The sequence below is a fragment of the Dermochelys coriacea genome, chromosome 11 (genome assembly GCF_009764565.3).
Source record: "Dermochelys coriacea isolate rDerCor1 chromosome 11, rDerCor1.pri.v4, whole genome shotgun sequence".
Lineage (NCBI taxonomy): Eukaryota > Metazoa > Chordata > Testudines > Dermochelyidae > Dermochelys > Dermochelys coriacea.
Window position 1 is genome coordinate 61748718 of NC_050078.2, and position 26343 is coordinate 61775060.

At 38.9% G+C, this 26343-nt stretch overlaps 1 protein-coding gene across 3 annotated transcripts in view; it reads left to right on the top strand.

The window, feature by feature from the left end:
- NBEAL1 (neurobeachin like 1) overlaps positions 1 to 26343 on the top strand; it is a 134322-nt gene that overhangs the window by 18285 nt on the left and 89694 nt on the right. For all 3 annotated transcript variants that reach the window (XM_038421131.2, XM_038421133.2, XM_043505615.1), the window contains exons 4-10: positions 5375 to 5536; positions 7124 to 7205; positions 8123 to 8250; positions 18897 to 18979; positions 21766 to 21851; positions 23940 to 24246; positions 25488 to 25594. In XM_038421131.2, coding sequence (XP_038277059.1) covers positions 5375 to 5536; positions 7124 to 7205; positions 8123 to 8250; positions 18897 to 18979; positions 21766 to 21851; positions 23940 to 24246; positions 25488 to 25594 — 955 coding nt within the window. The remainder of the gene's footprint in view (positions 1 to 5374; positions 5537 to 7123; positions 7206 to 8122; positions 8251 to 18896; positions 18980 to 21765; positions 21852 to 23939; positions 24247 to 25487; positions 25595 to 26343) is intronic.

Here is a 26343-nt window from a genome sequence, read left to right on the forward strand (position 1 = left end):
TTGATTATATCCAATTTATAAAAAAAACTAAAAATGTTCTGTTTTGTACTGCATAGTCTGTCAGTTTGGCTTTGGTGAGGCAAAAATGTGTCCCCATACGGTTGTGTTTTTTGCCTAGAAAGTGCATAATTTCTAAATTGTCATTCTATAACATATAGTTTAGTATGAGAAATGTTAACAGTGGAATAACTGAACTAAATTAGAAGTGTTTGGAAGTGTGCATCAACTACATAATTGTTTTTATTTTTTCAGTAGCCACATGGTAGAAGATTGAAAGGAAAAAAACATAAACATATAGATAAACTGTGCAAAAACAATAACAGTGTGCAGAGTGATAGTTTCAAGAGCTCAATATAAAATCTGGTGTTTTGCTGAGATTAATGACAGGATTAGTGTTGTGACCTAAAAGAGTAGGATTGTATAGGACTGGACTCATTTTGTAACAGATGTAGAGAGAAAATGTCCAGGCAAAATAAGGGAGAGGGCAGGTGATTATTGTCTTTTGATGGCCAGAAATAAATATCCTACTATGAGACAGTTTATGTTCATTTTAACAATAAATCACTGTTTCTGTCCCTGATTGTGCTTAGATATAATCACACTTGGTGACATCCTTCTGGATTTATTTTGTCATACATTATAAAATGTGGTAACTTTGATGGTGCAAAAAGAAAAGGAGTACTTGTGGCACCTTAGAGACTAACAAATTTATTTGAACGTAAGCTTTCGTGAGCTACAGCTCACTGCATCTGATGAAGTGAGCTATAGCTCACGAAAGCTTACGCGCAAATAAATTTGTTAGTCTCTAAGGTGCCATAAGTACTCCTTTTCTTTTTGTGGATACAGACTAACATAGCTGCTACTCTGAAACCTGTTTGATGGTACAGTATTTCAAAGAGAAGAAATACAAAAGAATCAGAAACAAATAATTCAAAATAAATATGGAGATATCACTCTATAATCTGCGCATTACACCATGACATTCACTTGTACCAAAGCTAATCTCTAATGTGTGTCCCAGAGTTGCTTCCCCTTTATACATTTTAATAAAAAGCTTCGATCCTGGAAGTGGTTGTTTTCTGCAAGCTGAAATGAGGAATTGTTGAGGGAGGGAAAGACACTATGTGTACTTTCATCTGGTAGGATCTCAAAATGCTTTACAGCTACCACATATGCATGCAGCACTTGATAGACATTTCTGAGTGAAAGGCAGATGGGAATGAGTGTTACAGAATAGGGCAGGGAGAGGAAATTTTGAACAAACTAAGGCACCCTACTTTCAAGAAAAATGCCATGGGATTTATGTCCATGAAGAGAATATGGGACTTCAGTTTTATCAGCCAAAAGACCAAAACACAGCTGACTTCATGGAACTCTAATTTACTTGTCCCTGAGGCATGAAGGACTGAGTTGGCGCTACTGAGATTTTTATCTGGATGGGTAATACCACAGTGGGTCTGATTATAAGAACATCTTTTTCTGCACATAAAAATATATTTCCTTTTAAATCTTGTATGCCAAGTTTGGGAATCTGAAAAATCCCTTTTTGTGTAATACATATCTCAAAAAACTCTGAATTAATTTGTTTGTTTTGTAAGTGTGGATAAAAATATATGGTAAGGTGGTATTTTAGACCAGAGAAAGAACTATGGGTTGTAGAGTTAGTCTTCTTTTGCAGCCCCATGCCTCAGCATGATTGCTCCCTATAGTTTTTGATAGTGTTTTATCTAGTTTAGATTCAAGCAGTGGGGTTTATAATACTTCCATTGGGAAGGTGAGTACTTCTCAGTGTAATTCATCTGTTGACATCTGTGCATATTGAACACGAGAGATTGTCACTCCACTATTTTGCATTTCTCAAAGCATCTATTGCACCTTACTATATTTACAATTGAAAGGGTAAAGTCTTACCAGCTGGTTAGAGGTTATTTTCCTTGCTGAATGGGAAAGAAGTTATGTTTAATAACTGTAATAACTGCAAAGGCAATTTGAATGTTATCAGCTTTCCTTTTGTTTTTGGCTTACGTGCTGTTAAATTATAACAAAGAAGCTTAAAGGAAGTTGTTGAAAAACAAATCAAACATTTTTATACACTTTATGGTTCAAACCCACATAAAAATGACTTAGGACACACGAAAGATACACATAGCACATTTATCAGGAGTTTATGGCTAAAAAGTGAAGTCTGATTTTCTGCAGCTTTTATATTTTTAAGTGTGGGCTTCCTTTTGTAAAAATGCTAATCTATGTGTTTGAACTGCAGCATTTAGAGACTGGTTTGACTCCATTCACACACTTAAGTGTGGTGGATTAAAGCCATTGACCCATGTTAATGCAAAGATTGGGAAAATAATTAATGAGAACACTACATTAGGTCCATGGATCCATCAGATTTTTTTCACTTCCAGCTTTTGATGATTTGCGACAGTCTGACATTAAAGACAGCAGTACACAGTTACCAATGAATTGCACCTCTGACCTCTCCTAATCTCTTCCAATGTAGCCCCCTTCATGTCTTTGCCATCACATGTCTCCAAGTGATTTTCCTATTGTATATCTGCACTGCATTGTAAACCCATGTCTGTGGGATCCAGGCTTCTGGACTCAGTGTTTCCAAGCCAGCGCTTGAGTGTCCACACAGCATTATAAACCTGGGTTTACAGTTGCTGGACCCAAGTCTCTCAGCCATGCTAATGCATCATACTGCGCTATGCAGCTCTTCTGATTCAGACCTGCAGTTTCAGCTGTGTCCGTATTACAAAATGACAGGGCTTGGACCTGAGTTATAAGGGAAATCAAGTATCAGAGGGGTAGCCGTGTTAGTCTGGATCTATAAGACCGGCAAAGAGTCCTGTGGCACCTTATAGACTAGCAGACATATTGGAGCATAAGCTTTCGTGGGTGAATACCCACTTTGTCAGATGCAGGTTCTGACCAACATTCCTAGCAGGGTCCTAGAACTGGGTCCAGAGTGCTCATTAACCTGAGTCAGAGAGATTTGTGTGTGGACAGAAGGGGTGCTTGAGCTCAAACCTGAGTCAGAACCCAGGCTTTTAGTCTGCAATATAGAGCATACTCCAACTCTGGGGCCTGGCCCTGTGTTGCAGTCCCTTAGTGTTAACTATGATTTCCTCAACAGGTCTGGCTTATGCTCAGATATACATTTCTGAAGAAGAAAATGAGATGGCTAGTGAATTGGTACACATGTTAGAATTTTATCTTGGCTTATGGATGAACTTCTGACCCATGTCTTTAAAAGAAAAAAGACATACAAACTTCAGTTAATACCAGATTTTCAAAAGGTTTTCCAATTCCCCTTTGAAATATCTTGTTTACAGTGCTAAGTATACTGGGAAAAGCTGATACTGTGCTTTATGTACCCTCCACTGATTTGCTGCTGTGATACGCTAATATTTTGCTCCATAAGAGATGAGAAATCTTGCTTGTTTCAAATAAACGTGTATTATATTTTCAGTCAGAGCAGCTTTACTGCATTTTTTACTCTGCACGTGCATTTTTTACTCTGCACACAATCTCTTGTTATAATTTTTTCTCCAGTGGCACAGAAAATGTTGAATTGGTAATAACTTCCAGTCTTGCTCCCTGAGGCTTTTTTTCCCTCTGTTTCATCAGTCAGCCTGTCTTCAGGGGTGTATGGCATGAGGGAGTTGCTGCTTACTTTACTTTGCAACATTTAAACCTCTTGCTGAGAAACTACAGTTGGCCTTTTTGGAAAGCTACTTGTCCAGCCTCGTGGCTGAAGATTAATTGAAATTATCCGTGGAGAAATTCGTGGCCTGTAAAGGATTCTATGTAATTTAGCTTATGCAAAATGTGCGCATATACACTGGTATCTAGAAAGAGAAGGCTGCCTTCGCAGAAAGATGTATTTCTTTTGTGGAGGTTGTCTGGAAGGTAGTAGTTGCTCTGTCTCTGTATGTCTACTTCAGACAGCACTTGTATAGCATTCTAAAGGATCAGGAGAGTGTGCACAGCTGTACTGTATATGAGTACTTGGAGTTCAGCTAGATGGCACTAATAGTCTTACTTTTGCCCCAAATAGTGCTATATTTTGCTTTTAAATATTGATAGGTATCATCTGAGTAGTTGTGTGTCTCCCCCAATAAAGTTTCACTTTTGGAGTTGGACCTGATTTTGGCAGTTGATTTCTCTTGCTTACCAGGTCTGGTTCTAACTAAAGGCTGTTGCAGGCTGGGTCCTCCAGTTGTTGCCCAGCTCTTCATTTTCCCATAACCATTTACCATATGTTTCCCTGAAGTATCCTCCCTAGGTCAGACAGCTGACACCACAGAGCATCTCCATCAGCTGAAAGAGTGAATGAACATTTCTAGGACTGAAAACTGCACTCCCTGCAAGTGAAATAATGACAGAAGGAGTCTATAGTAAAGGTTGCTGCTCCAACCCATCTGAGCATTTCCAGGATGTTATTGAACCAGAATAATCTATATAGCAGTATTGTGTGTTCTGGCCTTGCTGCTGTTTTTGTCTGTAATTTTCTTCTTCTGAGCATCTCTGATATTTTACACAAATCTTTTGTACATAGGACGATCAACTGGTGAGAATGCATAATGGTTCCTTAGGGTAAAGTCTGGGCATGGCAGGACTCTGATACATTGATTGTGCCAACATAACAGTACTGTGGTTTCTGTTTCTTTGCTTTTTAAAAATAATTAGAGGAGCAAATCTATTTCCTGGTTTGATCTCCAGAAACTAGTAATGATAAGGCAGCAATTATTAATGCACCAGCCAAGTGCCAGGAATCAGATGGATTTCTGGGAATTTCTGTCTGCCAGACCCCTTATTTTCCAGTTTTCTCACATGTAATATTACCATTAAATTTCTTATTTGTGTGTCTTGTATAATTAGGATACTGAAGAATTTCACTGTGGATATTTAGTAATTGGGCTTCAGTGGCTAGTTGTAGTTAATATTATATTTATTTGGTTACTTTTGATGGATACCAGTGATTGTAAAAAAAAAAATTTTAATAGGGTGGCCAATATCTTAGCATAGAAAATATATTTTGGACCACCTTCTCTTTGATTTGGGATTGCACAGACCACTTCCCCTAGTTTTTCTTACAGCAGTTACTTACATGGAAAAGTAATGTTAAGAAAACCATTTAATGTATTTTTAGCTGCCTTTCAACACAATTTAACAGCTGAGAACAAGGAGGAAGAGCTGGCACAATGTGACTAGGCAGTTTTTTGTGGATCACCAGCAAATGTTTGTGAACCAGCAATAGCCCCAATTTAGGAACATGTGTATTATAGTAGCTTGAAACAATGCACAAGCTGTATTAATAAAAAAATTCATTTGCATATGTTAATTATTTTGTGTATTTTTTTTAAAGGGTGGATGATGTACCTCCTGGAATATCTCTACTTCCTGATAATATTCTGCAGGTCCTGAGGCTTCAGCTGCTACAATGTGTCCAAAAAATATCAGATGGACTAGAAGAGGGGCAACAAGCCCTCTCACTTTTGCTTGTCAAATTCTTTATTATACTTTGCAGGTATTTATTTGGTCTGGCTGCTGCTTTCACCGGTGTATTGTTTTGTCTGGGAAATCTTGATTCACTTAAAATGATATAGGTAGAGATTTTTGATACGCATACAGTGTGACAAAACATTGCCCAGTAGAGACAGAGACTCTCCATATTGCAGTCAACACACATGGTATAATGAAACAAAAAACCAACATAATATGGATAAAGAAGGCCACAATGAGAAAGGGATTGAATGGAGAAAATGACAGCATATTATTTGTAATTAAACTGTGTATATGAACTTTCAAATTTATGTTACATAACAGAAACAATTTTTTTTTTATTTTTTTTAAAGCAGATTGCTAATATGTTTTTGGCCATGAAATAATTTCCAAGGAAACTGTCCACGGAAAGTTGATTCACATTCTTAACATATTTACATGTCCCTTAAATAGTTTAGGGAAATATTTTATTTTATATTACTGGCGTCTTCTGAAATTTTTATCTTATTTTTTGTGATATTGCTTAACCATATACCAAACAACCATATAAGTAGAGGTCTAAAAATGTCCATTCCTTCAAAATTTGAAATTGTTCATTAACATAATTTAGAATACAACAGTTTTATTTCTAACAATGTCTGTTGAGCTAGAGCTGCTCTAATTTACACTCTGTGACTGTCCCCTGAGGAATATCTACAAAATAAGCAAAGCTCTCTCACTGGCTATGCCACTCCTTAGTCACCTCCAATATGTCCCCATGATGGGGTCTAGGAAGGACGCAGCTCTACTCTGGCCAGAGAAATCTCCTTTTCCTGGGGGCAATCCTCAGGAGCCATTCCCGACCCTGTGGTCCTTTTACCCTGCCAGAACAATGAAAAGGCACTGTATGGCAAGAGACAGTTGTGCCCAAATTGTATTAAAATTCTAAGGATAAGTTAAGGAAACAGTAGTAGCTGTAGCTTCAGATTTCTGTGCTTTGTCAATTTTAGTTAGTCGTTGGAAAAAATATCCTTGTTTGTCACTGAACTCTTTATTTTAGTTCACATGCCTCAAGGGTTGAGAAATATGTTTGTAATACCTACAACATGCAAGCAGGAGTGGTTTTCTTTTGCCTTTTATGATTTGTTTAGTGTTCTAAAAATATACACTCAGATGCCTATCTTTTTTTTTTTTTGGTAATTAAAACTGGTAATAGGCCTGTGGAAAACTCTCACTCGGAGTTTAGAAACCAGTTATGGCTAAGTCATCAGTTTCTTCGTGATGTCAGAGGAATAATTGTTGTCTTTGGTATCAGATTCCATTTCTGAGTTCTTTGTTTGTTTGTTTAGAATGCTCTGTGAATCAACTTAACTTCTGAAATCTGAGATTCCAGATAAAACAGACATGGCTAGAGCTCCGACTATACTCTAATTTTCTTTTAGCTGGAAGACAAATATGTAGAGTATATTAATGTGTGATGCATAAGCATTACATTGTATTTTTGTGGATATTTATAATATATTGACACTTGTATATTTTATATTGAATGTTTTAAAAAAAAAAAAAAGCTTCAGAGGTCTGTTCAAATAATATTACAATATACAAACAACTGTGGCTCATGTTGCTCCTACAGAAATCTGGCTAATGTGGAAGAGATTGGGACTTGCTCCTACATTAACCATATCATCACCATGACTACACTCTACATTCAGCAGGTATGTGGAATTACAACTCTCATATACATTGCTGCTAAAAATACAGAAAGAGGTTTGTGGGCTCAAGATTGGGAGCTACGGGGGTCTGGATTTTCTTCCTAACTCTGCCACAAACTTCTTGTGTGACTTTAGGCAGGTCACACATTCCTTCTGTACCTCAGTTTTCCATCTTTAAAATCAGAACAATAATACCTACCCACCTAATTGCAATGATTTTTTATTTATATATACAAAGGGGCTTTACAATCCTTAGTTGAAAGTAGTCTAGAAGAGCCAACTATTCAGAATTTATACCAAGTTGGGTGAGTGAAAGGCTGAAGAGAAGGCTCAATCATTGCATGTTTATATGTAGCGATCGCTGTTCTTGATCAGTAATGCATTTTTTCACTGCTTATTTACAAGCATCTGAAGAGTCTTAATAGAACATTTTTAAAATGTGTTCTAAGCAATTGAAGGTAAAAGAATTATTTTAGAAGAATTGGTTTCTTTAGTTAGGAGGTGATTTCAATACTTCAGTTTATGGTGCATGTTGAAATGTCAGCCATACTTAGGAAGTATTTGGGTAGGGAATATTTAAAATTGTGGAGATCTGTTCCCCACAGTGTACATGTGAAATTGTCATTAGCGTCAGTGAATGTTATGCATGTATATGATGGAGATAGTAGAACCTTCAAGTTGATGATTTATTTTTAGTACGTTGTATATTGCATATCTCAGTAAAGCAGAAGGAATGGAAGCTTGCCTGGGATTTTCAGAGGAACCTAAGTGAGGCAGATTCAAATATGCCATTGAAAGTCGGTGAGAATCGGATGCCCAACACCCTTAAGGTCTCTGAAGAATCCCGTCAGTAGACTTCTTTGTTCACAAAATTTGTGTTCCTAGAAGCATTCTGATCATAATTGTTTCTTTTCTCTCAGTTAAAAAGTAAAACAAAAGAGAAAGAAGTGGCAGATCAATCACCTATAGAAGAGTTTGTAAGACATGCATTGGCTTTTTGTGAAAGTCTCTATGATCCGTATCGAAACTGGAGGCAGCAAATTGCAGGGTATGTTACCTAATATGGTAAATTCTAATACTGTGATGATGATTTCTTTAAAATATTATTATAGATATATTTAATGGTTTCAACACAACCATGGTCACCCCACACCAAGCTGAAATGAGACATGATTACACTGATACACTTGTGCTCTTGCATTTTAGCAACTACTAGTATTGGTAGCACTGAGGACTAGATTTGATACCAATAAACTTTCCCAAAGATATGTTCTGTATTGAAAACATGAACGAAGAAATCAAGAAAGTATCTCTTTGCACCAAATCAATACTAAGAAACAGACTGATAATTATTAGGGTTCTGCACTATACTGCCACTAAGAGTATTGGAGTACTAATCTATCCAATTCCAGCAAATAAAAACCCAGTTTTGTTATTTGAAAGTTCTGGAGAGAATAGATAGCCAGGGTCCCAGCTGAGGACTTCCTGAGGTATATGTTTAGAAACAGATTAGCAAGGTATGCTTTATGCTGGGTTCTAATCACCTGAAATCGTGTATGATTTTGCTAGAGATGCTACCTGTTCCTTTATTTTAGTACTAAAAATGGAGATTGAGAGGAAATAATTAATCTTACAAATCTTTACATATTCCTGCTTATTTTTAAAACATTTATTAAACATTTCAAGTATACAAATTACTGTTTATAAAACAGATGTTGTTTTGTTAGCGTTGTTGTGGTATTCATTACCACAGTAGCAAAACAAAATTTAAAAAGGCTCTGCATTTAGTTGGAAGCTGTTGCACTATGACCTACTTAGCTGAATCAAATATGTGCCCAATCTTCAGCTGAAAATTTTACTAGTAATAATTCCTTATAGTGGCTTTCCTGTTTTCCCAGAAAATGGTGCCTTATGAATCCATCAGTTTTTCCAAGGGATAACAAAATTTCCCTACTATAGCTGCCCAAAATATGGGGAAAGGAAGGAGATAAGTGGAGGAAAATAGAGAGCCTATCCTTATCAAATAAGATCCAGTCAACGGAGACCCTGAGAGGAGTTCTAGTGAGGCTCTGAGTACTTCAAGAACATGTTAAGACTGCAACTAAGTCCCATACCTCAACAGAAAAGGGCTGAGAGGAGTTCTAGTGAGGCTCTGAGAACTTCAAGAACCATGAAGCATGTTAAGACTGCAACTAAGTCCCATACGTCAACAGAAAAGGGCTGAGAGGAGTTCTAATGAGGCTCTGAGAACTTCAAGAACCATGAAGCATGTTAAGACTGCAACTAAGTCCCATACCTCAACAGAAAAGGGCTTAGTACGAAAGAATACTACTACTAAGAGATGAACTTCACTGGAATCAATCAACTGTGGAAAATTTACCTTTCAATGGCTAGAAGCTTTTTGCAGATTCTGTGGATGACTCACTTCATAACCTACTCTAGGGCAACACTTAGGTCGTTAGGGATATACATGCCTGCAAAAGGAAGTTTAGCATGTCTCAATCAGCACAAAGATCCTGCCCTGCTCTATTTTCCACCTTCCATAGGCCACTGGAAGCACTGGCTAAGAGGTTGAGGTTTTCAAAGAAAAAGCCTGCAACTACCTTGACTGCTTTATCCCAGCCTTCACCATCATGCAAACGCCAGTTTTGCTGGTTTGGTCATGAGACCAGACCACCCAATTACTAGGTTTTATCAGCTGCACAACACAACCCCCCTTTCTCAATTTGGTCACTGCCTCTCTATTTCATCAAAGATGGGAGGGTATAATGTTGGACAAATGAGTATTGGAGGCTATTACTTGTTTATACTATCCAATTTACCTCCACCCTGCCGTTTCAACCCCTTTCCCCATCCCTTTTCAGGGACATCTCTCAGAGCAGTTGCTGACACAGGAGATCTCATCACTCCAGAGTCTAGGAGCCATAGAGCCAGTTACACTTCAATACAGAGGAAAAGGGTTCTATTCAAGATATTTTCTGATACCTAAGGAAAATGAGGGTTGGAGGCCAATCGTAGGTCTCAGACAATTGAATAAGCGTGTTCGACATTTGAAATTCAGAATGGTTTTCCCTAGCAGTTATAATTCCCTTCCTGCAATTTGGCAACTGGTTTGTGACCGTCAACCTCAAAAATGTCTGTTTCCACATAGTACTTCATCCTTATCACACAAGATTTATTCATTTCACTTTCAGTTGCAATCATTACCCATACTGGATACTACACTTTGGCCTGTCATCTGCCCCCATTGTATTCTCAATAATCATTGTAGTCATAGCTACATACCTCTGTCATCTAGGAATAACTGTCTTCACTACCTCAATGACTGGCTTCTCAAGAGTTGGTCATATCATGAGGTATGGTCAAGCAGTTCAAACAAGTTCAGGAAGGAAGATAAATCTTGAGAAATCTATCTTGACCCCCTACCCAACAAAATGTCTTTATAGGAGCGCTTCTGGATTCGATAATCCAGATGTAGCTCAGCCCTCAAGTTCCAGCAAGGATATGTCTGCAACTGTGGGACACATGGCAGTTTGTGTTTTTGTGACACAAAATGCCAGGTTGCATCTTTGACATCTCCAGGGGTGGCTCAATACTGTTTTTGTACCCAGCAAACACAGATATCTGGATCCAGTCAGGTTCTACAGTCACTCACCTAGTGGATGAATCCATCCAAAATTTATGCAGGAATCCTGTTCAGCTAGAATCCCTCTACATTCTTATTAACATTGGATGCTTACCTCTTTGGGATGGGGAGCCCATTTGGGCCCATGCATAGCCCAAGGCAAATGGTCAAAACAGGAATAGCTCTTTCACATCAACCTGTTAGAATTAAGGGTTGTCAGAAATGCTTGCCTCCACTTTCTTCCCTTACTCTAAATCAAGTCCAAAAAGATCATGACAGACAACATAGCATGTGTGTAGTATATCAATCATCAGGGCAGAACACGTTCCCCCTCACTCTGTACCAAAGCGATAAAGCTTTTGAACTGGTACATAGCCAAGTGGAGAGTCACCTTGGCTTCTTACCTCCCATGGATACAGAACACCATGGCAGATGACCTGAGTAGACATATCTTTCTAAATTACGAATGGGAGTTGGATTCTCGTGTCCTCAACAAAATATTCCTAGCTTGTGGATTTGCAGAGGTCAACCTTTTTGCCATAGCAGCAAACACAAAGTGTAAGAAATTCTGTTTTAGATGGAGATTCAGTTCCCAAGCTCTAGGAGATGCTTTCCTCATTACATGGTGTGATGGGGTGTGCTTCCTACACTGGCCCTGCAAGATTGGAGTTAGGACAGGTGGGCCAAATCAGCTAATTAGTCTGCAAATGGGAGCTTTAGGCTGGAGGTAGCTAATTAATGAGAACATCACGTGTGAGGGACTGGTGAGGCTTCTACAATAGACAGGAAATTGGAAGCAGAGGAGGGGGCAGAAGTCTGTAGTCACTCCCTTGGAGAAGGAAGGCATGTTTGGGGGCTGCAGAGATGAGTTGCCTGAAGTTACTCCCCGGGAGAAGGGAGTGAAAAGACTGGCAAACCCTGGGGAGTGGTGAAGGCAAGGATTTATGGAAGCGGCTCAGGGAAAGGCAGCAAGGTGCAGGGAACAGACATTGGCTGCTGTGTAGAGGGTTCCTGAACTGGAACCTGGAGTAGAGGATGGGCCCAGGGTTCCCCTGCCAGCCACTGCGGGCATGGTATAGTGAGGCAGTGAAGGAGAAGACTGTCTGAGACTTCTGGAGAGCAGGAATCTTTATACAGTTCTCCCCTCTGTCCCCCCGGGAAAGGGGAAACCACAATAGTGTTTGGAGGGCTGAGTCATGAAGAGGACAGCTGCGGCTCCTGAAAGCGAGAGAGGGGCTACAGAGGAGAAGCTAATGGGATGTAACCACTGGAAGAAGCCAACTCCATTGCTCTTAAATGTCCTTAAGATCAGAAAGAACTAAACCAAAGGCATTTTGATTGCACCAACTTTGCCAAGAAAAGTTTGCTTTCCTTACTTCTTCAAACTCACCTCTTGCCCTCTGTGGTGGCTCCCGATCAAACCTCAACTGTTGTCTCAGCTTGTGGGTCAGATGCTTTACCCTAGTTTTAACATCCTGCAACTACAAGCTTGGTTCCTTAATGGTTCTCAGGCCTAGAGATCACATGTTCATTGGAAGTACAAAAGATACTCTTAAATAGCAGAAAGGAATCCACTAGACATATTTACCTTCAGAAGTGGAGAATATATAACCTTTGGCGCCTTCTTTCTCCCATCCGGTTGTCTCTCTTCTCAGTCTTGGATTACCTATTGGAACTGAAAAATTAAGGCCTTTCTGTGAGTTCCGTCAAGGTTCATTTAGCAACAGTAACAGCTTTCCATATGCCAGTGGAAGGTTTCTAGGTATTTGCTTATCCAACCACCACAAGATTCCAAAGAGGACTTATTAATCTTTTTCTGCATATTAGAGCCTCTGCAGTGCTTTAAGATCTCAGCCTGGTTCTTAACTGTCTCATGAAACAACTCTTTTAGTCATTAGCAATGTGCTCACTGTTACATCTGTCTATGACAAAGACAGCCTTCTTGGTGGCAATCGCTGCTTGAAGGATTGGGATGACTCTAACGGCAGATCCTCCGCCCCCCTTTATTTTGTTCTCCAAGGAGAAGGTATCCTTACAACCTCATTGAAAGTTCTTACCTAATGCGTCTTCTGAATTTCATGTCAACCAAGCTAATCACCTTCTGTTTTTTCTTTTTCCCTAAGCTGCATGAGTCTACACAAAAAGTCTGCTTTTTATATGCTAAATGTTGAGGATGTTGAACAGAAAGACTGCTAGACTCTGTTTCTGTAGTAGATATACGTAAGGGATTGCCAGTCTGGCAGTCTCCATTCAGAGACTTTCTGAATTGATCTCTGGATGTATTATTGCCTGTTATGGTTTTGCTGAGGTTACACCTCCCCTAAAAGTGACTGCATGCTTTGTTAGGGATCACAGTCTACATCTACTCAAAGATGTTCTGGTTGCTGAAATCTGTAAGGCTGCACCATGCTCCTCAGTGCTCGTGTTTTCTGACCAAGCCCTAATTCATGCTGCAAGATCAGATGTGGCAATAGACAAGGCAGTTCTTTCTTCAGTGATGGACTCTTTCCTGAAACTCCCACCCCCTTAAAGGGTTACTGCTAGGGAGTCACCAAAAGTGGAATACCCATAAGGACACAACTTGAAGACGAAGGAGAGGTTACTCACTTCGTGAAGTAACTGGAGTTCTTCAAGATGTGTCCCCCTGTGGGTGCTCTACTACCAGCCCATGTAGATTCATATACTTTAAGGCCAGAAGGGACCATTGTGATCATCTACTCTGACCACCTGCACATTGCAGGCCACAGACCCTCACCCACCCACTCCTGTAATAGACCTCTCATCTCTGGCTGAGTTACTGAAGTCCTCAAATCATGATTTAAAGACTTCAAGTTACAGAGAATCTACCATTTACATTAGTTTAAACTAGCAAATGACCATGCCCAATGCTGCAGAGGAAGGCAAATAACACCTACAGTCTCTGTCAATCTGACCCGGGGGGAAATTGTTTCCTGACCTCAAATGTGGTGATCAGTTCGACCCTGAGCAAGACCCAACAGCCAGACATCTGGAAAAGAATTCTTTGTAGTAATTCATAGCCTCCCCATCTAGTGTTCCATCAGTAGCCACTGGGGATATTTGCTACTAGCAGTCTCAGATCGGATATGTGCCATTGTAGGCAGTTTCATCATACCATCCGCTCCATAAACTTATCAAGCTCAGTCTTGAATCCAGTTAGGTTTTTTGCCCTCACTGCTCCCCTTTGAAGGCTGTTCCAGAGCTTTACTCCTCTGATGGTTAGAAATCTTTGTCTAATTTCAAGCCTAAACTTGTTGATGGCCAGTTTATATTCATATGTTATTGTCAGTATTGTCCCTTTACTTAAATCACTCCTCTCCCTCCCTAGTATTTCGTCTCTTACTGTTTATAGAGAACAATCATGTCTCTCTCCAGCCTTTGTTTGGTTAGACCAGGGGTTCTCAAACTTCTCAAAATTCCATTGCACCGAGACCCCTTTCTGATAACAAAAATAACTACGTGACCCCAGAAAGGGGGACTGAAGCCTGAGCCCACCTGAGCTCCGCTGCCCTGGGAGGAGAGGGACCAGTTCCAAAACCTGGTGGGGCCAAAACTGAAGCCCAAGAGCTTCTGCCCCAGGCTGGGGGGAGGGGGGGCGCTGTAACCTGAGCACCACCACCCAGGGCTGAAGCTCTTGGGCTGTGGCTTTGACCCCGGGCCCTAGCAAGTCTAATGCCAACCCTGGAGACCCCATTAAAACGGGGTTGCGATCCACTTAGGGGCCTGACCCACAGTTTGAGAATCGCTGGGTTAGACTAAACAAGTCAAACTCTTGAGTCTCCTCTCATAAGGTAGGTTTTCCATTCCTCTGATCATCCTCATAGCCGTTCTCTGCACCCGTTCCACTTTTTTAATTAATCTTTCTTAAATATGGGAGACCAGAGTTGCACATAGTATTCCAGATGAGGTCTCACCAGTGCTCTCCTATCTTTACTAGAAATACCTCTAATTCTTTGTAAATAAAAAGGATTGTCCCAAATAAATATCTGAGTCGTATCTTAATAGAAACAACTCAGCAAGCCTCAGGCTTAATAGAAACAACCCAGCAAAACTGCAAATATTGGCTAGCCATATGGGCCAAAAGGGGCAGCAATATAAAGCTACAGTATGATGTGCAGTAAATGGTTCATCCTTAGTAGTAGTAAATTTTTTCTGGTGTTTAGTCTACAGTATCATGCCAACTGCTAAAAACTGTTTCCAACATATAGATTCTTGCTTTAATTTATATAATAAGGTGAAATTCACTTCATATGTGTTCCCTGCTTTATGGGTAATGCAGATTCATTCTACAAATGCTCCCTGACTTATGCAATTGTTCCATTCTGGAATGCCTTGCGTAACTCGAATTTTGTGTACGTTGGAAATGTATACCTGACCATTACGCAAACCTCCCCTCCCCCCAAAACCTCCTATTTCTAGCTCACAGAACTTTTTCCGTAAGTGCGGATTTGTGTAAGTAGAGTCTTGCGTAACCTGGAGAGCATCTGTATATACTTATTTTATCATTCTCTCCTCCGTCTGATCATTTCCCATTGAATCTACTTTGAGGATTGAATCACTTTAGACTCTACACAGTGTATCTTTAGCTAATAAGTAGTATTGTACTCCCCTTAAAAGCTCTTGCATTAGTGAACCTTATGGACCAGGTTTGTAGTTTTCTTCTCAGTCGTGTGAAATTGTGTAATAAAGAATAAATCTGTGGAAAATATACAGTCTGAGAACTCCATCTAGCCAACTGTCTTTTACCTCTTCTGCTTCAAGAGAATTAAGCAAGCAAGTAAACTAATGACACATCAGTGGAGAAAGGGACAGTAGTTGTGGCTGCTGTATAGGGGCAATTACCTGGTGTGTGTGTGTGTGTGTGTGTGTGTGTGTGTGTGTGTGTGTGTTAAAGAAATTTGTGGTTCTGAAGTACATGGGAAATTATCACCAATTTTAGTTTTATAATAGCAAATACTTCCATTGTTCATATTCTCAAAATGTGGGAAGTGCATGTGCTCTCTGGATCTTCTGAATGCCTACTTTCATACTACAAAATTCTACTGACCTCCAAAGGTATGCATGCTCTGTGGCATTGGAATTCCACCAGGACAAAGCTGTTCCTGTCTTAGAGCCTTTATAGTCTGTCCCTTACTTCCTGCCTATTAAATATAGTGTTTCATGTCTGTTTGTTGGTCTGGAAGTTGTTGGAAAGCCTTATTGCATGCATAGCCCCCCTTTCTTTGATTTTTTATCATTTACACAACTTTTTCTGAAGTTTTTGCAAGATGATATTAAAATAGTGCCACATTTGTTCCTATAGCACAGTGGTTCTTTAACTGTGGGTAGGGACCCCAAAGTGAGCCACCATCCTGTTTTAATGGGGTCACCAGGGTTGGTGTTAGACTTGCTGGGGCCCAGGGCTGAAGCCGAAGCCCGACCCCCACTGCCTGGGGCCGAAGCCTAGGGCAGTGGGCATATGGCTTCAATCCCCGTGCTCAGGATCATGTAGTAGTTTTTGTTGTCAGAAGGGGGTCACATGCAATGAAGTTTGAGAACCCCTGCCATAGCGAATTAAAATATTTGTCATGATGGACTGCAAAATGGTACTTTTTTATTTTGCACAAAGTGAAAAAAGTATTGGTGGTGATTGGATGTCTAAAATAGTGAATGCCCTTGAAAATGAGGTAGGATCAGAGTCTAAAATAGGGAAAGAAAAGTCAAAAATTACTTAGACAAGTTGGATGTCTTCAAATCACCAGGGCCTGATGAAATGCCTCCTAGAATACTCCAGGAGATGACTGAGGAGATATCTGAGCCATTAGCAGTTATCTTTGAAAAGTCATGGAAGATGGGAGACATTCCAGAAGATGGGGAAAAGGGCAAATATAGTGCCCATCTATAAAAAGGGAAATAAGGACAACCTGGGGAATTACAGACCAGTCAGCTTAACTTCTGTACCCGGAAAGATAATGGAGCAAATAATTAAGCAATCAGTTTGCAAACACCTAGAAGATAATAAAATAAGTCAGCATGGATTTGTCAAGAACAAATCATGTCAAACCAATGTGATAGCTTTCTTTGACAGGGTAACAAGCTTTGTGGATAGGGGGAAGAGGTAGATGTGGTATATCTTGACTTTAGTAAGGCTTTTGATACTGTCTCGCGTGACCTTCTCATAAACAAACTAGGGAAATACAACCTAGATGGAGCTACTATAAGGTGGGTGCATAACTGGTTGGAAAATCGTTCCCAGAGAGTAATCATCAGTGGTTCACAGTCATGCTGGAAGGGCATAACAAGTGGGGTCCTGTAGGGATCGGTTGTGGGTCTGGTTCTGTTCAATATCTTCATCAATGATTTAAATAATGGCATACAGAGTACACTTATAAAGTTTGCGGAGGTTACCAAACTGGGAGGGGTTGCAAGTGCTTTGGAGGATAGGATTAAAATTCAAAATGATCTGGACAAACTGGAGCAATGGTCTGAAGTAAATAGGATGAAAGTCAATAGGGACAAATGCAAAGTACTCCGTTTAAAAAGGAACAATCAGTTGCACATATACAAAATGGGAAATGACTACCTAGGAAGGAGTACTGCGGAAAGGGATCTGGGGGCCATAGTGGATCACAAGCTAAATATGAGTCAACAGTGTAACACATGTTTGCAAGAAAAGCAAACATCATTCTGGGATGTATTAGTAGGAGTATTGTAAGCAAGACGCAAGAAGTAATTCTTCTGCACGACTCTGCGCTAATTAGGCCTCAACTGGAGTATTATGTCCAGTTCTGGGCGCCATATTTCAGGAAAGATGTGGACAAATTGGGGAAAGTCCAGAGAAGAGCAACAAAAATGATTAAAGATCTAGAAAACATGACCTATTAGGGAAGATTGAAAAAACTGGGTTTGTTTAATTTGAAGAAGAGAAGACTGAGAGGGGACATGACAGCAGTTTTCAAGTACATAAAAGGTTGTTACAAGGAGGAGGGAGAAAAATAGTTCTTAACTTCTGAGGATAGGACAAGAAGCAATGGGCTTAAATTGCAGCAAGGGTGGTTTAGGTTGGATGTTAGGAAAAACTTTCTTACTCTCAGTGGTTTAAGCACAGGAATAAATAGCCTAGGGAGGTTGTGGAATCTCCAACATTGGCAATTTTTAAGAGCAGGTTGGACAAACACCTGTCAGGGATGGTCTAGAATCTAGATAATACTTAGTCCTGCCTTGAGTGTGGGGGACTGGACTAGATGAGCTCTCGAGGTCCCTTCCAGTTCTGATTCTACGATTCTTAACTTCAGAATCTGTGATTCTTATATTTTTGCAGGTCACACGAATTCTGGTTTCATGCAACAGGACATTAATTGACACCACAGTTCACATGGTGGTCCTTCTCCATACTACAAAAGTATTTTCAAATTTAACATGTCTAACGCATCTTATTGTCTCATTGTTTGTGCTTATATATTTTTAAATGGATAGGAGTTTTCACTCTCATAATGTTTTATTTAATTAAGGTACAGAAGTTCAGAATGAACTCAAATTCTTTCTCTGTTCTAAAAACTGAGCTATTTTTTCTGAATTGGTAGAAGATGGAAGCCAGAATGAACAGAGCAAAGTATGACAGAAGGAATCATTTTGGTTTTATGAGATTAAAATGCAAATATAATAGCTGTTGAAATAAAAATTTAAGAGCAGTATCAGTGAGTAATTTTCCTTAAAATTAATTTTTTTCCATAATAAACCCCTCATAAAGTTTCTTGCCCATTTTCAAATTGCATGGTGTGGAAATTTGGCTGTAAAGTTAGTGGCTTGGTTGCTGTAATTAAGATCAAATAACAGATTTCTCATTTTAATAAACCAAAACCATATTGTAAATGTTAAGCCATTTTAAGTGTGGAGCAGCGAACACATGACTAGCTGTGACTCAGTTTTCAGGATGAAAACACTTATTCATTCTTTTTGATCTTGTGGGGTAAAGATACTGTAGTTTGTTTCTGCAGTGTATTTATGACCTATGCAGAAATAAACATTGGTGCCATCTCTAACTTCTCTCGTATCATTTTTTTTGATTGTAGGAGACTCTTGAGTAGTGTTGAAAAGAGCAGACAGAAGTATAAACCTGCCTCCCTCACAGTGGAATTCATCCCTTTCTTTTACCGTAAGTACTATTGAAAGTGTGTGTGTTACTGATTACCTTTCAAGGAACAAACTTCTTGGTGCCATAGTTCTAGTCCCACTGTAAACATTTGATAAGTGCCAAAAGCCGCTTGCTTCCTTTCCAAGGTGAGGGCTTATTGAAGTTTGATCTACGTCTTTTTGTACCAAAGAATTTGGCTTTGTTTGGAGTGCCAACATCATGTCGTCATCATCTGTGGTTTTGTGGACTTTCTCAGTCTGGATCTTTCAAGCATTTTCATGGTGCAGCATACCATATTTTAACAAAGAAATGGTCTCATGGCTCACCTACTGTCTCATTTGCTGTGGCACATGCAATCTGCCTTTCCATGTGTGTCCACATAACATTGCTGTGGCAACAGCAGAAGTTATGGCATGGAAAAGTAATATTAGGAGAGTATTTATGTATTTTCAGTTGCCTTTTATGTGTTTTAGCCACTGGAAACAAGGAAAGCCAGAATCATGTAACCAGAAAATGCTCCTTGGACCATAGTTTGGTAACGTCTATGCTAAGCTATGTTTCTTCTGGTCAAGTCATTAAATGTAGCTGTGACAACTGTGTATTTTAGAGTTCAAATGTTCTTAGCGTTACAAATGGCTTCAGGAGAAACCAAAAGGGGAGACCCTCAAGAGCCATGTACTGTATTTTGAGACACCATTACATAGACTGATATGTCTAGGACATACAATAATTGTAGGACACTCTACAAAGTTTTGTCCTGTCCTTCAAAGGTAGGAAGTACTATGCAAAAGAGCTTTGTGGATGAATGGCAACAGAATATCCCGAACTCAACGCTCTGAATTGTTAAATGCCCTCAGCTACAAGAGGCCAAAACATTTGTTGATATCACATAACTGCCAATAACTGCCTCCTCTGTTAGTTTGTATCTACTGATAGATGAAACCTCCCATGTTCTGTTCTTGTCCGAACTACTTTTTTTTAGTCATCTCTTAGGCTTTGTCTACACCAGAAAGGGTTTGCATGATACAACTATGTCAGCCAGTGCAGGTGCAGCTTGTATCAGCTGGAATAGTTTATATCAGTTCCCCAAAGAAAATAAACTGTACTGGCAAAAGGACACTTTTGCTGGTACATCTGTGTCTACATTAGCGCTTTTGCTGACATAGCTGTGTTGGTTGGGGAGGGTGATTTTTTTCACATCTAACTGACATAGCCATGCTAACAAAACTTTTAAGTGTAGGCCAACTGACTTCAGCCTTCTAAAACAGTTTTTCTCAGATTTTGTTCAGATAGTTCTTCCTATTAACTTACAGCAATAAGGTTTTTCTTTTTATGCATAAACAAGAAAATGATATGCTGTACATGAAAGTTTAAAAAAAAAAAAAAGCTGTATATGCAGTGGATGTAATCTCCCTGTTTTAGGCCCAGATTCAGGAAAGCCTCTTTATTCAGGACAGTGGAGTCTGAATTGAATCCATTGGCGCTTAAGTGCATATCTAAGTGCTGTCCCGATTTGGTGCCTTATTGAATGCTCACTTACATTTCTTTCTGATAATAAAATCAATAAATCCTTGTGAGCAAATCTCCGCTGTTGCGGAGTTCATTTATCCACCCATCAAACTTCCTTGAATAGTTGAAGATGAGTTTTGTGTTTATTCATTTCACATAAGAAGGAATTGATGGTAGAGGCAGTTACTGCCTATTATGCCTCCCCGGTGGTTAAGAGGAACAACTGGCATATGAGTCATATTCTAAGGTTGAGGTGTTTCAGCCTAATCATGGGCAGAAACCATGTATTGAAGAATGGGGATTTGGTATAAATGCCACCTTCTGTAAACAATGATTGCAAGTAATTTTTCTTTCTTTTTCTTTGTATGTATGGCAAAATGCACTAGTGTGTAAAAGCAAAAGAGTGCTTAGAATGAACTGGGAGAAATAAAAATAGCTACCAACACTTCATCAGGTTGGAGTACTTCACCATACACTGTTAAAGTGGGCTGATGGTTTTAGTATATGCTTGGCACTAATGTTAAGCTAGTTACTCTTACATAGACGTAGTTTTTTATTTTAGCCTGCATTGAATTATTCTAGTATTTTTCATTTGTTTTTTGTTTGACTATTTAGGCTTTTTAACGGTGACATTTTAACTGCTGGCTTGTGACATTATTGGAAGTTTCTTACAGGGCTAATTCCAAACAAAATAATCCTTTGTGGTTTAGGTTGCAGCTTCTCTATGTGTCTATGGTTATTGCTATAGCAACTTCCAGGTTAACATTTACTGCTCAGAAAAATTCCTAAGGCTGTTTGTAAGTGGTTTATGTCAAGTTACAGTATGAACAAAGATGTAGGAAAATGGGCCTGTGAATACCGCTATTGCAATCAATAGTTTTCCCAGTGACTTTTTAACCGGAGCAAGATCAGGCTGTTTGGGACTGTTTCAGCTGCACTGAAATCAGTGCGAGCCTTTCCATATTGGATTTTTTTTAAGCCTGTTGTTAAAAGTGGTACTTCACTTTCTTTTGAGGAGAGAGATTAAAAGATACGAGTCTCCTTATTTTGGAAAAAGAAAGGGAGTACTTGTGCACCTTAGAGACTAACAAATTTATTTGAGCATAAGCTTTCATGAGCTACAGCTCACTTCATCAGATGCTGTAGCTCACGAAAGCTTATGCTCAAATAAATTTATTAGTCTCTAAGGTGCCACAAGTACTCCCTTTCTTTTTGCGAATACAGACTAACACGGCTGCTACTTTGAAACCTGTCCTTATTTTGGGACACACAAATCACTTTTTCTCTCATTTCAATAGAATGCTTTCAAGAAAGTGAACATCTCAAGGAAAGCCTCAAGTGTTGCCTGCTACATCTCTTTGGAGCCATTGTGGCTGGTGGACAGGTGAGGAGAATATTGGAAAATACAAAGTAATCTCAGCTATTACAACCTGTAGGGTTCATCTTCTGTTCCTCATGGAAACTTTATGGTTTATGGATTATAGGGTATCTATCAAAAGACAAGAATGTATTGCAGAACAGACTGTATCAACAATTGAATATGGATTAGTTGGTTGTGTATGTTACTAGGCTTGGGACTTCATTGTGCTTAGTACTATGTAAGACTACTAAGAGACAGTTCCTGCCCCAAAGAGGAGTCAGGAGTTGTAATAACTATATGCACGTGTGTATATGTGTCCTTCTCCCATGGACATAGCTATTGCCTCTCGTGGAGGTGAATTAACTACACCAATGGGAGAAAATCTCCTGTCGGCGTCGTAGCATCTTCATTGAAATGCAACAGCAGTGGTGCTGACACAGCATTTTAAGTGTAGACCTGCCCTAAAACTAAATATGTTTTTCTCTGCTGGCACAATGAGCATAGTGTACTAAATTAAAGGAGTGTTTGTGTCTGCTCGGTGCCAAGAAATTTTAGAAAGGAATACAAGAATAGACTGGAATTGCAGTGTGCTTCCACTAAATCATTTGGTCTGGCATTGCTGAGGAAGGAATTTGAAGTATACCTGTGTAGCATAAGTGGCACAGAATATATGGGTGGGAAAGGGAAATGAGATCAGATGAGGAGTGGGATTAATCACTGATTTGGATTTGATTTGAACATCAGTCTCCTGTTCAGAATTTCTTGGATACAGCTTTGAAAAAAATGTTGCTGTCTGATCATTTGATGCTATAATGTGTCATACCCATTCTGTCAAGTCATGTGATAAGTATTCAAAAGCAGCCTGCTAGCCGGGACTTGGCATGAGTGAGCACCATTTTAATTTTTTTAAATAACTGACAGGAGGGAGGTCTGGGAATTTCTTCTTTCTGTGCAAGTCTGGTCCAGTACAATCTGACTGCAAATTATAAGAAGACACCTGTTAAGGCAGAATAAGGCACTTTGATGCTTACCCGGCTTATCTTGTAAAAGGTTAACAGGGAGCACTGTGTCTTTAGAATAGTAACCCAACCTCAAACAAAAACACCACCGGGGAGCTCTGGAACAATGTGCAGAACAGAAGAGCCCTTAAAAAGAAAATCAATTCTCCCTGAGCAAAGAGAATTTATATGGTCCTTGCTCACCACTGTAATACAGTATGTACTCCAATCACAGATAAAGATTGCTCTGGGTAATACAGGAAGACTAGTTTTCTTAAAATGTTTATCATTAGTTAATTCTGTTTTAGGTTAAAATTCTGAACTAATTGAGAAATTTGGGGATATGTGAAAATGGGGATCTGTATGAAAGTCTGAACTTAAACTATACTCTAAATTCTGCTGTGGCAAAAGATATATTACACAATAGAATATGTATATTATCAGTATCACTTTGAATAATTCAAATGCATACTAAAATTAAAAGCCTGCAACCAAAATAAGTATCCCTTTCACATTGAAATCAATGTATATTAGACTTATGGCTAAAGAATATTCATTTAAAAACAGGAGTAAAAAAATAAATCCTAATTCCCCCCCCCCCACCCTACCCCAAACCGTGCCATTTCACCTTTAAAGTTACAGATTTAAACACCAAAAAGTCAAGATATGCAAAAGCTGAGGTTTAGACATTGCATACATTTATGTATAACATGAGTGGGTTAATATTACTAGAAAATTTGTATTGCATTTCTTTCAGAAAATTTTTATTAAAATATGTAACCCTGGTGTGTCATTAACAGGTTTTTTTTTTGTCTGTACATACATTATGTATTCATGATATATAGTGCTAAATTCTACTTTTCCCCTGTAAATATATCCTTTGAAGCCATTAGGTCTAATTGAGTAGAATGACCAGGATTTGGCCCAAAATATATATTATTCAATACAATCATAGTTGACTGAGGAGCTAAATTAAAAATGCTCTTATTAGTACTATATTTATTAAAGTTCAGATTTCTTGCATGGTGCAAAAATGAAACTTGTTGATTTTAAGTATTGGAAGAGGCTAGATATCCTCAGATTAAAGTACAGTTCTTTTTATTGTGGATTTCAGAGAAATGCTCTTCAAGCCATATCTCCTGCTACCATGGAAGTCTTGATGCGTGTTTTGGCAGACTGTGACACCTGGGATGATAGGGATCCTGAGGAAGTGAGCAGGAAGGCAGAGCTGACTCTTAAGTGCCTGACAGAAGTAGTGCATATCCTTCTTACTAGTAGTTCAGACCAGCGGCAAGTGGAGACCAGTACCATACTGGAGAACTACTTCAAGTTGCTTAATTCAGACCATTCAGCATTGCCTAACTCCAGGAGATCCAGGCAGTGGGAGAATAGGTTCATTGCACTACAGATCCAAATGCTGAGTGAGTGATATATCCAGACAATTCCTCTAAATCTGTTTTTGTTAAAATTTTCATAATTTTTTTAAATGAAGTGATTTAAGCAAGTATAAGTATAATTATTCAAGTGTGTTTTTGCTGTTATTTAGGTAAGAAATTGAGTATTTTTTCTTGTTGAAATTGATTCAAATATGTGCCAATTCGCTTTTAATTCAAAAAAATATTAATCAGAATGTACTGGTTACTTTTTGGCTTAAGGATGTCAACCTACAAACAGTTTAGGGGCAAAGAAAAAAGATCTAGTACCTGTTATGGACTTCCATTGAGAAGTTATCATTTGACAACAGCTTCCACACAACAGTATCTGAGAGATTTCAGTTAACCCCTATAAAAGGGGATAAAAAGGGAATACCTGGAATATTTGAGTGATTCCAGTTTGGTAGCTATTTGTAATTTTTAGTTGTGTAATTGGAATTATTGCATAGAACCATAGAAATATAGGACTGGAAGGGACCTCGATAGGTCACCTACTCCAGTCCCTTGCACTGAGGGGGGACTAAGTTTTATCTAGACCATCCCTGACAAGAATTTGTCTAACTTGTTTCAGTGATGGAGATTCCACAACCTCCCTAGGTTGCATACCTTAGATGAGACAATAGTCTTAAACCATAGGATACAATTCATTGGTTTGCGTTCATTTATGATTTGTATTTTTTAAAGTTGATGTAGAGAATGGGAAGACAAAAATAAGGGGATTTCTTGCCCACCAATACTTTCATTTTCTCAATGTTTTGATATCAGTGAGAGATGATACTGACTGCTGGCAAACAAAATAAGACTGCTTCAGAATGTTGAGGAATAACTGGCTGATGAGGAAGCAAATATTTATACAACTTTTAAATAAGAAGGCATGCTTTTTATATACGTGCAAATGACAGTGATTTTAAACTGAGTCTCAGAACAATTGAAGCTATTCTGTAGCTGAAGTTTCCTTCAGATACACAGTAGACTACATGTTGGTTTCTGCTGCTTCAGAATGTTTTGCTCAAGGCCTGGTGTTTTATGCTGGAATTCACTTCCATGTTTATCAAAGCATTCATAATTTTTTTAACTACTTCTCAGTGCATAAAATTTTTCCATGGAGCCTTCTATGTAGTGTTTCCAAATTTGTCAACAGCATAATGTGTATATTAAAAAAAAAAAAAAAAAAAAAAGCTTAAGGATTAGTGTAACTTTATTTATTTTTGTGATTTTTATTTTGATAGACACCATCACAGCCATGTTAGACTGCACTGATAGGCCTGTTCTGCAGGCCATTTTCCTTAACAGTAACTGCTTTGAGCATCTCATCCGATTGCTGCAGAACTGCAAGGTACATTATTTTTCCATAATTAATAGCTTCTTATTTCTGATCTCAGCAAAATGTCATGCTTCTTGTAAGAGTTCAGTTGTGTAAATCATCTTTTGTATCTTGGCTCTAAATTAAATATAATCCTTGTGAGTATCAAGTATTGGACTTGTACCACTGACCTGGTGAATGTTTCAGAAGCTATAAATATGTGTAATTTATGAAGTAGAAGTACATCTTGTCTTCGAAATATATTAACCAAATTAATAATACAATATGTTTCTATTGCTGATAAGGCACTAAGTAGTGAATGCTCACAATTTCTCTTTGAGAAATGCCTGTATATACTCTAATCCATCTCTAACTTTTTTGTTTAGCTTGGTGTCAAAGTCAATCTTTCGTACTATGAGAAGTCACTTAGAACTGTTAGCAGATGGTGGATTGATTTCTAATTTCAGGGATGCATTTCTCCATTTCATAGAATCGTAGAAGATTAGGGTTGTAAGAGACCTCAGGAGATCATCTAGTTCAACCCCTTGCTCAAAGCAGGACCAACCCCAATTAAATCATCCCAGCCAGGGCTTAGTCAAGCCGAGTCATAAAAACCTCCAAGGATGAAGATTCCACCATGTCCCTAGATAACCCATTCCAGTGCTTCACCATCCTCTAGTGAAATAGTTATTCCTAATATCCAACCTACACCTCCCTCACAGAACAAGGAGAGATGGTCTCAAGTTGCAGTCATCTACCACCACTGAGAACAGCCTAGCTCC